General features: G+C 57.5%; 6 protein-coding genes across 6 annotated transcripts; 4 read left to right on the top strand and 2 right to left on the bottom strand.

Moving 5' to 3' along the window:
• Positions 1-42: 42 nt before the first annotated feature.
• Positions 43-1,027, top strand: BDY17DRAFT_162311 (uncharacterized protein). The gene has a single exon (XM_033729729.1). The coding sequence runs from the start codon at positions 128-130 to the stop codon at positions 806-808; it is 681 nt and encodes a 226-aa protein (XP_033589151.1). The 5' UTR covers positions 43-127; the 3' UTR covers positions 809-1,027.
• A 47-nt stretch (positions 1,028-1,074) lies between these two features.
• Positions 1,075-2,361, bottom strand: BDY17DRAFT_235843 (uncharacterized protein; the record flags this gene model as incomplete). Its single annotated transcript, XM_033730293.1, has 1 exon — positions 1,075-2,361. A coding segment is annotated over one exon (1,287 nt), but the record flags the coding sequence as incomplete, so codon positions are not given.
• Positions 2,362-2,791: 430 nt separating this feature from the next.
• BDY17DRAFT_251974 (endoplasmic reticulum vesicle transporter-domain-containing protein) lies at positions 2,792-4,192 on the top strand (the record flags this gene model as incomplete). The annotated part of the gene is made up of 2 exons (XM_033731212.1): positions 2,792-3,955; positions 4,025-4,192. The coding sequence occupies 2 exons, from the start codon at positions 2,792-2,794 to the stop codon at positions 4,190-4,192; spliced, it is 1,332 nt and encodes a 443-aa protein (XP_033589149.1).
• A 366-nt stretch (positions 4,193-4,558) lies between these two features.
• BDY17DRAFT_311032 (uncharacterized protein) lies at positions 4,559-5,146 on the top strand (the record flags this gene model as incomplete). Its single annotated transcript, XM_033735494.1, has 1 exon — positions 4,559-5,146. The coding sequence occupies one exon, from the start codon at positions 4,559-4,561 to the stop codon at positions 5,144-5,146; it is 588 nt and encodes a 195-aa protein (XP_033589148.1).
• Positions 5,147-5,497: 351 nt separating this feature from the next.
• BDY17DRAFT_317214 (uncharacterized protein) lies at positions 5,498-6,808 on the bottom strand (the record flags this gene model as incomplete). The annotated part of the gene is made up of 1 exon (XM_033736073.1): positions 5,498-6,808. The coding sequence occupies one exon, from the start codon at positions 6,806-6,808 to the stop codon at positions 5,498-5,500; it is 1,311 nt and encodes a 436-aa protein (XP_033589147.1).
• A 1,235-nt stretch (positions 6,809-8,043) lies between these two features.
• On the top strand, positions 8,044-13,613 carry BDY17DRAFT_324851 (uncharacterized protein; the record flags this gene model as incomplete). The annotated part of the gene is made up of 2 exons (XM_033737275.1): positions 8,044-8,884; positions 9,022-13,613. 2 exons carry the CDS (start codon positions 8,044-8,046, stop codon positions 13,611-13,613), a joined length of 5,433 nt encoding a protein of 1,810 aa, XP_033589146.1.
• Positions 13,614-14,154: the final 541 nt, after the last annotated feature.

The following is a 14,154-nucleotide window of genomic DNA, read 5'->3' as shown; positions in this document are numbered from 1 at the left end:
TTTCGGAAACGTGCACGGACCATTCGTCGATGGATGGGATGACGCACCGCAACACTGGGCGAACACCGTGATCACAAAGACACGACATACCTACCACCAACATCTTCAAGTCCACCCAGTGTATACGATGAAGCGCACAGCATTTGTCGCCCTCGCCGCCCTCGCCCTCACCTCCTCCGCCCAGCTCATCCCCTTCTTCACCGACCGCAAACAGCCGGCAGCACCAGGCGCCCGCACACCCGACCGCCTGAATCAAAAGCCCATGGCAGGCAATCAACTAAACAACCCAGGAATTCAACTCCCGCCCTCGAACACAGACAACGACAACCCCAGCTCCGGCCCCCCCACGGGCGACGTAATCCTCAGCGACGTCCTCGGCACGCAGCCCTCCATCCAAATCTTCGCCGGCTTCACCCTCGACATCCCCTCCGTGTCTTCCCGCCTCAACAACGGGAATCAAAACACGACGGTGCTCGCGCCGCTGAATCGCGCAATCACATCCCTCCCTCGCAAACCGTGGGAGGATGCGAGAGAGTACGCTGCGCTAGGAGCTGAAGCGTATTCTGGTTCGGAAGGCGAGGACCGCGCGCAGAGGAATCTGAGGCGCTTTGCTGAGGCGCATATTGTGCCTGTGTCGCCTTGGAAGGAGGGGGAGAAGGTGCAGAGTTTGGGCGGGGGGACGGTGTGGTGGGAGAAGAGGGATGGGAAGACGCTTGTTATGCCGGGGAGTGTGGAGGTTGAAGGGGTGGTGAGTCGGGTTGCGAATGGAGAGGTTTGGGTTGTGAAGGAGGTGGTGAATTATACTTGATTCTTTGCTTGCTTGGTCTATGATGGATTGGGACTTGTTATTCCTGCAAGTTGGGGTTTGGTGCACGGCGGACAATTGATGTTGACATGGGACTATGACATGAAGCCACACTATGCTTGCAGTGACCGATTGCGAAAGGAGGGTGAGGCTCATCAACGTGAGCAGTGACGTCGAAGTGCAAAGGGCGTCTGCATGAGATGCAGTAACCACGCTTCGCAAGATACAAGTTACATAACGAGAGACGCTCATAGCTCATCCCTCCCCTGATCCTGCTGCCTCTCCCGCTGCTTCGCATCCTCCACATCCGCCTCAAACATCTTCTTCCGCGGGTTTGGTGGCTCGCTTTCCCTTTCCTGCAAGACGGTGCCGTCTCCCCGCTTGACTTCCTTCTTCTCTCCCCCTTCTTGCTGCTTTTGCCGCTCCTCAGCCATACGACCAATGCGTTCGCTCATCTCCCCATCGAGAACGTTCTCGCGTCCCTCCTTCGCCTGCGAGCCGCCAGCACCAACGGGAACCCCGCCACCTTGTCGTAGCTTTTCTGCCATACCTTCCTCAAAGCGCGGTATACTACCCTTTGCAGCGCTGGGTTGGACGATCAGTGGTGCTCTGGTCGATGATCTAGCGACCGTTCCCTGTGCTGCAGTAGTCCCCGTAGTGACAACGCCTGTCAGATACAAGAACCACCAGATCGGTTTCCACAGAATCCACCTGAAGAGGAAGATTGGTAGGCGAATGAACGGCCACAGTAAAATGCGGCGGAAGATCAACCAGACGAGGGTGGTGATGAGGATGTAGAAGGCGGTTTCCAAGTACCACGTATCGCTCTTTTGACTCCGGAGTAGAGTGCCTAGCAGTTCGCGGCTGTTCTTCAGCACCGAATCGAGACTGTCGTATTTCTCGCCTAGCTCGGCGAGAGCAGCGGTCGATTGGTCAAAGGTTTCTTGTGCAAAAAGCGATCGACTGAGCTCGGTGGAGAGGAGGTCGTGCGTGCGGCGGAGCGCAGTGGTGACGGAGGTGGAGGCGTCGACTTCTTGCTCTTCTTTCGTTCCTCTCTGCTTAGGCTGAGGAGTGCGGCGGCCGGCAAAGAGGTCGCCTGTTCTATTGCCGTTTGTCTGAGGTACAGGCTCCGGGTTGGAGAGGGTCGCGAGAACGAGTTCCCGCTCTTTCCTCTTGGCCGCTTCCGAGGCCTTCTTCGCGTTGAGCTGAGCGCGTCGGAAATGTGACCGTGAGCTACGGAGGTCTTCTTCGAGTTTGGTGGTGTGCGCGGTCAATCGGGTTCTCTCTCGCTCGCGGTCGTCAGTACTCTCGCGCCGCCGATATCCCCCGGTATGGCTGGTGGTGTTGAGATCCTCCGCTTCCTGCTTGAGAAGTTCTAGGTCTTCTTCCAATTGCTTCAAGCTATCGTGGATGTCTTGGGCGAGCTCGATGCGGACGCTGTGGGGATCGTCGAGGGACTCGGTGCCGGGGGAGAAGGGGAGTTTGGAGAGGCGGGTGATGAGGGTGTTGGTCGCTTTGAGGGAATCGCTGATTTGGGCGAGTTGGTCGATGAGCTGGGTGATGGTGCTCATTGCATCCTTGACTACCGAGACGACTAGACGCAGGCGCCTTTGTCGTTTGGATGTGCCGATGTATAGGCTAAGGAGAGACAAAGGGAGCTTGACCGTCTACACGCGCACAGGAAGTGGACAGGTCGCGGTGATCTCATCCATCAAATGCCTTAACCAAAAGCTGGTTAATAAACGTGGCGCCTTCCCATCGTGGCTTAGCGCGATGCATGGAGATTCAGGGACAGCCGCGCCAGTTGTCCAATTTCACAATTCCGCCAGACGACCACGAGACAAGCAATGCCAATGCCATCCAACCCCAGCGTACCAGACCCAATGCATCCCGAGCTACATCAGCAATAGCCAGTCTTTCTTCTATCACGATAGAGCGCGCACACCCTTCTCGCACCCGCAGCCCTTGCGCTGCCTTCCCCCCACCATGCCTGCAAAGAGTCGATTCCACCGGCTCGATGCCTTCACCAAAACCGTCGAGGATGCGCGCGTCCGAACCACCTCCGGCGGCACCCTGACCCTCCTCTCGCTCCTCCTCATCCTCTACCTCACCTGGTCCGAATGGGCGCAGTACCGCCGCGTGCTCATCCAGACCGAAATCGTCGTCGACAAGGGCCGAGACGAGAAGATGGAGATCCACATGAACATCTCTTTCCCCCGTGTGCCCTGCGAACTCCTGACGCTGGACGTCATGGATGTGTCGGGCGAGGTGCAGACCGGTGTCATGCATGGTGTGTCGAAGGTCAGGTTACGGCCGCACCAGGAGGGAGGGGGTGAAGTACCCGGAGCGTCGGCTCAGCAGCTCATGTTGAATGAAGAACGGGAGGCGCTGGAGCACCTGGATCCAAACTACTGTGGCGAGTGCTATGGAGCGCCGGCGCCAGAGAACGGGCTCAAGAAAGGGTGTTGCCAGACGTGCCAGGAAGTGCGGGATGCGTACGCTAGCATTTCGTGGTCTTTTGGGAGGGGAAACGGCGTGGAGCAATGCGAGAGAGAGCATTACGGCGAACACCTTGACGAGCAACGCGCCGAGGGATGTCGAATTGAAGGCAGCATTCGAGTCAACAAGGTGGTGGGCAACTTCCATTTCGCCCCCGGCAAGTCATTCTCGAACGGCAATTTGCATGTCCACGATTTGGACAACTACTTCACCGATGCCCGTGACTCTCCTGGCATCGTGCACACCTTCACGCACCAAATCCACACCCTCCGATTCGGGCCGGAACTGCCGGTGAACCTCGCCGAGCGAGTGGGAACGAACGGAGTGCAGTGGACGCAGAACCACATGAACCCCCTGGACGCCACCGAGCAAAAGACGGACGAGAAGGCATTCAATTACATGTACTTTGTCAAAGTGGTATCGACCACCTGGCTCCCGCTCGGATGGAAACCCACATGGACCGTCCTCGACATCCCGCACGAGCTGGTCAAACTGGGTGGCTACGGCGTTGGAGACAAGGGCAGCATTGACACGAATCAGTACTCCGTGACTGCTCATCACCGCGCCATCGGCGGTGGGTCTGCCGATGATCAGGGACATAAAGAGCGGTTACATGCTCGAGGTGGCATTCCGGGTGTCTTCTTCTCCTACGTACGTTTTTCCCCTTCCGCTTCTCCGTCATCGTCATCTGACATGCCTGCTAACCTTCTTCCACAACAGGACATCTCGCCCCTGAGAGTCATCAACCGCGAAGTCCGAGCCTATTCATTCTCGGGCTTCCTGGTGGGAGTGTGCGCGGTGATTGGAGGAACCTTGACGGTCGCTGCGGCATTGGATAGGTTGATGTTCGAGGGGCAGCTCAGAGTGAAGAAGTCGCATCATTCATAGCTGATTGTACGCTACGAACAGGCCGGAAACTGTCTTGCATTGCGTTGGGCGTCAAAGCGGGTGAGGGAAGGTGAATCAAAGCTTTTGCTCCGTTTGAAGTGAGAGTTTGACATGTGAACTTGTTGATGCGGTCGAGTGAACTGCGGAAGTGAGTCTGATCGCGTCACCATCGCACCGCGTGATCTTTTCCTTCGCCTGCTCCCTTTCAAATCCTCGCCACTATATCTTCTTCCACCTTCTGCTCTTCTCCAACAAAACCACCTACAACCACTCTGCTCCTCTCGCTCTCACTCAACCAAACACCCACCCATCCACCCACCACAACTACACAACCTACCAAACAACCACCACCCACAACCACCCACAATGTCGTACACAGCAGCCAAAGAGCTCGGCAACGAGACCGACATCCACCGCTTCGCCTGCTGCTTCCTCAACTCCGAGAACACGCAAGCCGTACGCATCTCCCCTCCCCCAAAACCCACACATCACTCAAGACAGCTAACCATTCCGTCACCACAGGTCAACTGGGACGCCGCAGCAGCGCAATACGACCCCAAAGTCAAGACCGCCTCGTTCAAAACCGTCACGTTGCGCGCTCTGAAGAAGGTCGAGGCGGCTGCTAAAGCGAACGGCGCGACTATCGGTAACGGGGCGGAGGTCAAGGAGAAGAAAGCCGCTGGTGGCGCCAAGGGGGCCAAGAAGCGCAAAGCCGCTGAAGTGCAGGAGGACGCTGATGAGGAGGCTGCTGCGGCCGAGACGACTGTCGCGAAGAAGGGGAAGAAGGGCGCTGCTGCTAAGCGTGGGGGGAAGAAGGGCGCCGCTGTTGTTGCTGCTGCTGATGTTGAGGAAGGCGACGGCGAGGATGGAGAGGCGGAGGGGGATGCTGGTCGTGAGGTGTCCGTCAAAGCTGAGGAGGAGGGTGAGGAGGGGGTGGAGGATGGGTCTAAGTAGGCTCGATCGCTCGATCGCTCGCTCGCTTTCGCTGCTTTCGGGGGATTACGGGGGTAGAGACTATGATGTGCTGATGGAGTTTCGGGGCGCATTGTTCCCGCTCGATTACATCCTGCCATTCATAGCAGGAGGAGGAATCAGGAAGGATAGCGATGACTTGATCAGAGAATCAGATTTTGAGTCTTCGGCTTGATCGCCTCTCGAAATAAAAAGGGTTGAGTTGAACGTTTTCCAGCTCGCTATGTTTCTATCATCGTCTAGTTGTGGTTCCAGCTCTTGGTGTCCACGTCAATCGGAAGATAGACCTCAGCAAGCGGCAGAGTGAGTGGAGGAGGTTTGCATTACGGCATTTTAGACGGCCAGTGTGGACGCATGCTCAGGCACACTTGCTGGTCCTCTGTCCCGCGAAACGTCCAGAGGCATATCGAGCTGCGCGACGTCCGCTGTCCGCTTCGCGCCAGTCATGGCCTGCGTCAAGGTTTTTGATTCCGCAGATCCGTTGGGCGTCTGCTCACTCTGTTGCGTTGTTGCCTTGTTGGCCTTCTTGCGCTCCGCTTTGGACATCTTCGGCTTCTCAAACGTGCCGATTTCGAGCCGGCGATCCACGTCCTGCGCCATCTCACCAAGATCCGCTTCGTACCCTAAAGCTTTAACCAACTCGCTGTAGCTCTTGGTAGCCGTCATCGCCTTGTACGCTGGTTGCTTGCCCGGGATCATCTGCCCGAGTAGATATTTCGTGTTGCCCCAGCGGTTCTCCACTTCCATGGCGGTCTTGACGTATTCCTTCACGACCTCTTCCCAAGGCGCTCGACCTCCTTCCGAGCTAGGGCGAAACACGGATGAGTTCGTTTCCGCTGCGGTGGCAATCATTGCACCGTCGACCCCGAACTCTTGAATCAGAGCCAAGGCTTCATCGCGGGACGTCACATCGCCGTTCATGAGACATGCCACGCCGGCCTCTCGACAGACGTCGGCGACCATCTTGAGCTGATCTCGAATCGCCTTCTCTCGTGGCCGCATGGGTGTTGTACGACAGTGAACAGTCAGTCCGGTGATCCCGGTTGCGCACAGTCTCCGGACAAGCGCTTCGGTGTCTTCGGCCTTGTCCAGGATGCGGATTTTGACGCTGATGCCTATTTCGTAGGGCTTGCCGACCTCCTGTACGAGAGCTTCGAGAATGGAACAAAGCTTGTCCGGAGTCTTGAGCAAAGCTGCGCCCATACCACCCAGAGTACTGAACGGTTTTGGACATCCAGCGTTCACGTCGATGCCGGCAACATCGGCGGCAATGAGTTTCGATGCCTGGACGGCAGTCTCCGGGTTGGACGTGCCAATCTGGTAGATCAGTCTGCGGCCTTCCCGTCCAGGGTGCAGACGATAGATGACGCTCTCCCTTTGTTCGGGGGCGATGGTAGGGTTCTTGGCACCGTTGGAAGAGAAACGAGTAAAGTCGAGGGTGTTTGTGAGAGCGTTCTCCCGTCTGACAGTGCCGATGAGAGCCCTGTCGATGGTTTCGGGGCCCCAGACCAGGTCGGCGCCATACTTCAGCGCCAACAGCCTGGACGGACATTCGCCCGATCGCACCATGGGAGCCAAGACAATTTTGCCGCGATAGTCGACGCCATTCTTGGGGATGGCGACGCGTGGCGTTCCGGAGCTCATCATGCGGCGTGATAGTGCTGTTCGCAGCATTCCACGCCACGAGCCATCCAAGGGTGCACAGAAAGGGTGGGCGAGGGATAAAATGAGTCGTAGCACCAATGAAATTAGGAAGTGTCGTTGACAGAAACCTCGAATTCTGACACGGAGCGATCGAACTTATTCGGAAGCTAAACTCTAATCTTGCCGATCGGCACCCGCCTTTCTCCCGACGACCACGTAGACACGAAGGGAGCGAGTGCGGAAAGAGATCAGTCCCCCCTTCACCGCGTCCGGCCAAAATAGGGACCAGCTATGTCGACGTGTGCTCGATGGCCTTGGCGGGTTCGAATGTGGGCATTTGGCGATTCGGATGACGTAGGCTTACTGCTGGGGCCGCCTGACGACGCTGGCGAAGAGGAAAAAGGAAACAGTATGCAAACGTGAAGTAAGCGGTCGCGATGATGCACATCCAATTGCCCCGATGACCTGTAGAGCGTCAAGTGGCGGGAGCGTCGATGGCCCAACACGAAACCAAGTACATGCCAAATGGGCCGCGCCCCGATGAAGCTGCCAGGTTAGACTTCGCAGCCAATCAGCTCGCTAACCCTCGCGCTAAGAATTGCTGGAGGAATATGAGGACGAGACGCAGGCCTCGCCTCGGGGATGCCGGCCTGAGCGAGGCACTGTGTCAGTAAGGTGCAATTCACGGCGGACATTTTCGCATCAGACCACGACCAACAAAACCCCACGAACAACGCCGGGGGTGAATGCAGGATGAACCCTATGTGTCAGCGCACGAGCGACGAGGTGCAGTCGAAATAACTTTGTGATGTTCTCGGCTGGCGGACTAGTGCAACGAGGGACTGGATGGATCCTCCCGGGATAGCGGCATGCCCATAACGCCCATCTCTCTTCATCTTGCATCCCGTTCATTCTTTCATCCCTCCCCCCATCTCCACGCCCGCATCGCGTGACCGCACCTTCTCTGCCTTTCACGCGCTCAACGCCCGCGCTCCCTCATCAACTCCTCCGTCTTCTGCCTTGCACTTCTCTTTGTCTTTTGTTTCCCCCCAAGCTCTTGTACAAATAGTTCGCGAGTCATTCACCACCGCGACGGGATTGACGCCATCTGCTCACATGCGGTGTGTGCACCCACACTCGCCACCTGTATCGTCCACCCCGCGGCCAACTCAACACATTCTGCATTCATCACCCCCATCTGATGAGGCTGTTTTCCATCGGTGATTTACATCGCGATGGCTGAGCCGGCAGCCAGCGCGGCGTCCGCCTCGCCTTTGCCCGCTGCTAGCCATCAATCCCCCACCGACCACAGCATGGCGGGAAATGATGCACCACGACCGCCATCAGAGCCTCCGGCGCAAATAGCGACCGCGTCATCTTTTCAAGCCGTCAACACGGTGGCCGTCCCCGATCAACACGCCCCTACTGCACCGACCGCCGCCGCCGCGTCACCTCCTCAGGATGCCGCCGCGGTCACACGCGAGGCTTCCTCCAAACCAGATTCGCCCAAAGCATCGGACGTCAACGTCGACATGTCTAACGCGGATGATCCTGGTGAAGCATCAACGGCGGAGAGCACTACCTACGGCACGAGATCACGCAACCGCACGGGAAACGCGCGCCCAAACTACGCCGAAGACCAAGACATGGACTTTGAACTCTCCTCTGCTGCACGCACGTCCAAGCAGAAGGCGACATCTGACGCCGCAGCAGCCGCCGCTTCGGGCTCGCAAAACGTGACGGATGGCAAGCGCGCACAGGACCTTGCGCGTTTCATCGCCGTGAACAGCGGCAGTGGCAGTACTAACGGCCCTTCCACCACCAAAGAATCCACTCCAGGCACCCCTGGCGTCGCTTCCAGCGTGCCCAAAAAACGCAAAGCAGCAGGAGCAGCGACAGCGCATGCACAAACGCCACCTCCGTCGACGCTGTCAGTGCCCACGGGCACGCGCAAGGTGCCTACAGCATCCTCCTTGACGCGCGAAACTAATGTCATGACTTTCACAAAATGCAAGTCACAGCTGAACAAGAATGGCGAACTCGTCGCGGACGATGGAGTCAAGCTGTGTGTGAACGGTAAGTTCCACCCGCGCCAGAATCCCCTGAGCGGTGGTCGCAATCCAATTTTCTGAGGTTGCGGCCCTACCCCGCTTTAAGCCGCTGGCCGCCCGACGCCTCGCATCGAATCTCGAAGCTAACCCTGCTGCACACAGATCACGTGTACTTGGTCTGCGAGCCGCCTGGCGATCCTTATTACCTGTGTCGAATCATGGAATTCCTGCACGCCAAATCTGATGACCCGACGTCGCCGATTGACTCCATCCGAGTCAATTGGTATTATCGCCCACGTGACGTTCAACGATTCAACAATGACAGTCGCCTGCTGTATGGAACGATGCACTCCGATCTTTGTCCTATCGCATCGCTGCGAGGCAAGTGTTCGATCAAGCATCGATCGGAAATCGAGGACCTCGATGCTTACCGGAAAGAACGCGATTCCTTCTACTTTGTGCAAGTCTTCGACCGCTTCATCCGTCGCTGGTACGAGTGCTTGCCCGTTTCGCAGATTATCAACGTCCCCGAGAAGGTCAAAAAAGCGCTCGATGAACGGTGGAAGTTTGTCGTCGTCGAGATTGGGCGGGTGAAAGAATTGACCAGCGATGTCAAGACTTGCAAGCGCTGCGCGAAATACTGTGCGACCAACGACTCTGTCGAATGCGCCATATGCAAGAACTCTTACCACATGAACTGCGTGCAACCCCCGCTACCGAAGAAGCCTTCAAGAGGATTCGCCTGGGCCTGTGCACCCTGCAGCCGTGCGTCGGAGAGGAAGATGGAAGCTCGCAATACGCCAACTGTCAGTGGTGATGTGACCGAAGTCGAAGAGGAAGAACTCGCCGAGGAAGAGGTGCCTAGCGCCTCCAACGACACAACGCGAGCGCCGAGTCCGAGTGGATCCGATATGGTCATCGACAACCATCCAGCCACACAAGCAGAAATTGCACTGGCGAACATGTGGCCCATGCGATATCTCGGAATACATTGTCGCGTTGAAGACGCATTGCAATACGATGATCGTGCCATATATCCTCGAGCAAGCTCGCGCTTGGGCCCGCGACATCAGGCGAACGTTACCTTGTGGCCCGGTCGACCTGTCGAGCTGGTCAAGCCCGCGGAAATTAAGAAGAAATACAACAAAACCACCGGTCCGAAGAAGGATACGAAGCTCAGCAAGGAGACACTTGCGGCCCTTGAAGCAGAGCGAGAGGAGCGCGCCAAGCGGCCCAAATGGGTCCAAGATGAGCCGCCGGGGTACATCGCACGAGGAGAAGACTATCCGGAAAACGACCCGAGATGTACTTCCAAGCTGATGTTCAAATCCCCAGAGACAAGTGGAGGGCCGAATGCCGACACGGATGTCGATGATTACCTGAAGCGGGCCAAACTCCTTGCCAGAGCTATCGGTGTCCCGCCGTTTGGAGCAAACTTCCTCGATAAAGCGCTGGAACTGCTGACCGATACGAATTACGACCAAGAGGCAGCGCTGAAGAAACTCCAACAAGTCCACCGGATTCATGATCTGCACGAACCCGTCCTCAGCAAACAAGACCTCACAAAGTTCGAGGAAGGTGTCGCCAAGTACGGCTCGGAGCACCGATTGATTCGCCTGCACATGAAGACGAGTCTGCCGAATGCGGACATTGTGCGCTTCTATTACCTTTGGAAGAAGACGCCCAAAGGCCAAGAGATCTGGGGCAATTATGGCGGCCGCAAAGGGAAGCGCAGGATCGACGACACAGGCGCAGTGCTCCAAGCAGCGCTGGCAAAGGATGGCGATGACTCTGCGTTCGACAACGACAAGGCAGTGAAGCGCAACAGAATGTTCGAGTGCAAGTTCTGTCACACGAGTCATTCCCGACAATGGCGCAAGGCCCCCGGCGTAGCACCTGGTCAGACAGTGGCAGTTGACGGCAAAAATGCCAAGGATCCCAAGGACAAGACGAAGCCACCGCTTCTTGCATTATGCTTGCGTTGTGCGGGACTCTGGCGGAAGTACGCCATTCAATGGGAAGATGTGGAAGAGGTTGCGAAGAAGGTTGCGCAGGGCGGCGGGCGAGCTTGGAAGCGGCGAATCGACGAAGAGCTGTTGCGGGAGCTGGTGGCTGCGGAACAAATGGGCGCTGCTGGCATGGATCCCGCGGGTGGCGCATTGCCTTCGATTGAGAATGGCGAACCGTTGAAGAAAAAGTCCAAGACCGATGCTGGCCTGCCGTCCGAGATGGCCAAGAAGAAGCCTGCGCCTGTCCCGAAGGAACCAACGCCGCCCCCGCCACCCATCGTTCCAGCGCAGCCGGAGTGGCGCGATCTTCCGTGTGCCGTCTGCAAGGGCTCGGGAGACACGATCGCTTGTACATACTGCAAGCTCACCGTCCATCGCTTCTGCTTTGGTCTAGAAGAAAATGAAGGGGTAAAGATGGATGGAGGGGTGAGGTGGGTGTGTGAGCAATGCACCAACGACCGAAATCCCCAAGTCTCCACCGACTACGCTTGCTGCTTGTGTTTGACGGAAGAGACGCTGACCGAGCTCATCGAGTCGTCGAGAGTGACTCACAAGAAGAAGACGGATCGCGAGAAGGAAAAGGAACGCCTGGAGAAGGAATTGGCCGACGTGATGCGTGCTGAATACACGACCAAGCAGATCACCCTCAACCGGCCAATCCTGCCTCGCGAGCCACTGAAGCGCACGACCGGCAACAATTGGGTCCACGCGTACTGCGCCGTGTGGATGCCGGAAATCCGATTCAGCAATGCAAAGACTCTCGAAGTCGCCGAGGGGTTTCAAAACATACCTCCTGCCAAATTCGAGGCAATCTGCAAGCTGTGCAAGAACAAGGACCACCAGAACGTTGTTCGCTCCGACAAGGGCGCTTGCGTCTCCTGCTTCCAGTGTCACGCCAACATTCACGTTAGTTGCGCGTTTGAGGCTGGGTACGTCTTCGGCTTCGACGTGACGCCGGTAAAGGGATCACGCAAAGATCAGGTCACGACAGCCACCCTTGGCCAAGAGACGGGCTCGCTGACAGCCGGCATTTGGTGCAAGGAGCACGTTCTCAAGAACGTCGTTCATCCGGTCAACGAGATCGCGGATGAGACGGGCAGGACTGCGATGCAAGTCTACGTTGAGAATTACAAGCAGGCCGATCTTACTCTCACTGGCACGATCCGAAAGGCCAATCTCGCTCAGCTTACGAAAGACAAGGGCCAGCAGGTGCCGCAAGCGACCATCAACGGTTCTCGACGGGAGTCTACTGCAAATAGTATCGCGGCTGCGGTGCGTCGTGGTGCACGAACGTCTTCGGTTGCCGATGCGAAGTCAGAGGCAGAAGATGCCGGCATCCAAATCTCCGATGTTCCTGAAGGCGAGCTGGAGCGGCGTTGTGTGCGATGCAAGATTGATGTCACTCCCAAGTGGCATCCGGTGGAGTCGCTGCCGAGCGGGAAGGAAGCTACGCCGCCGAGGTCACCGCCGCGAGCGTCACTGTCAAGTGCTGACATCTCCGACGCTGACCGCGATCGCTTAAGCAATGCTCCTTCGGCTCAGGCGTCAAGACCGAATGCTCAGAATATCCGGTTCATGCCGCCCGGAGCCAGTGGGAGGGCTTGGGATGGCATGCCCGATAGGTATAATCCGCGACCGGGACCCAACGGAGAGCAGCGCGAGCAACAACAGCCGCCTTCACAACGAGAGAACTCTGGTGCAATCACCAATGGCCAGCATCGATCGGCGAATGATGGTTACAACCACGCGGGCTCGTCATATCAGGATCAAGGTGGCCAAGCCGAACGAGCTTCAACAGAGGCGGCGAATGCTGGTGAAGAGTCAAAGCAAGCATTCCTGTGCCACAAATGCTTCCTCGGGAAGAAACTCAATCCCACCTCGCCTCCGGAAGAGCAACGAGCGTCGATCATCTCGCCGCCACGGCCGTTCTCCGGATCGCACCGATGGAACGGGAACCCAGCACTATCACAGCCCGCATACGATCCTACACAGCCAATCCGCATGCCGTGGGATGAGCCGTCAGCACCACCACCCCCTCCGGTGCAAGCACCTCCTGTGCCTGGCCCACATCCGGTCAATGGCCTCGGACTGTCAATGGGCTACAATCCCTCGGTGCCCCCACCTCCTCCACAGCCGCAACATCCACAAAATTACTCGCCGTATGGTCCGCAGCCGAATGGTTTCCATGCGCCTCCAATGTCCCACCAGCCGCCGCCACCTCCGCCATCACAGCCAATGCATGAGAGGAGCGGTAGCTATGGATACGGGCCTCCACCTCCTCCACCCAGCCAGCCGTACTTCACTCAGCAGGCCCCGCCTGGCCATTCGCCCATGCAGAACTATCCCCCTCCTCCCCCGAACCAAAGCATGTCGAACGGACTAACGTCGCCGCGCGCCCCGGGCTTTCAACCGCATTTGCAGTCACCCCCGCGCTCACACGCCCCTCCATACCAGGGCTTCGGACCGGGTCGCACGGAGATGCGCATCGTGCCTCCTCAAATGCCGCCCATGCGTGGCCCGCCGCAGTATGACGGGCAATATATGTCTGCGCAACAGCATCATCACGTGCACATGCAGCCGGCTCCTCACTCCAGCCAGGCGCGCCCGGAGAGTTCGAGCGGCGGCGGTAGCGGTGCAACGCCAGCGGGGATGAGAGATGGTCAGTCTGGTGCTGGAGCGCCGAGCCAGAGTCAGCCGCCTGCTGGAGCTAGTGCGAGCCCGAGTTTGAGGAACTTGTTGTCGTAGGGAGAAGTATGATGGATGGCATGAGCAGTCGTGTGTGATTACAAGAGTATGATGAATGTGACGGGATACAGAGGTAGAGTCGAGGTAGTGTGTAGGATAGTGTATTCACTTCCGATATACCCGCGATTCACTGTTAGAAGATGTAGATGTGACGAAGGAACGTGAATGTACAGCAAGTCACGTGACCTTCCTGAACACCGGCTCGTCCCGTGATCTATTTCTGGCACGCGCGGCAAACTTGGCCAGCTTTTGTCACGCACGCTCTGCTCTTTGGCATCAACTCTTCCATGACATATGTTGTCAACCGCCGGACAAAATGGTGCGTGAAGTTCGTCCTCCCGTCCCATTACTTCCCGTGCAAGGCCAACATGGCCGCTGCTATTGCGCCCCTGCTGACCGCGTCCCCCCGCCATCGCACAGGGCAAAGCGTACTCCGAAGACCAGCGCTTGCGCGTCAAAGACCTGCTCGAAGCCGGGCGCGATGAGGAGGCCATTGAGAAGGAGACGGGCGTGTCGGATCGCACGATTCGGCGATGGAAAC

Source organism: Neohortaea acidophila (genome assembly GCF_010093505.1).
Source record: "Neohortaea acidophila strain CBS 113389 unplaced genomic scaffold BDY17scaffold_6, whole genome shotgun sequence".
Taxonomy (NCBI): Eukaryota; Fungi; Ascomycota; class Dothideomycetes; order Mycosphaerellales; family Teratosphaeriaceae; genus Neohortaea; species Neohortaea acidophila.
This window is presented reverse-complemented; position numbering and strand designations above follow the sequence as displayed.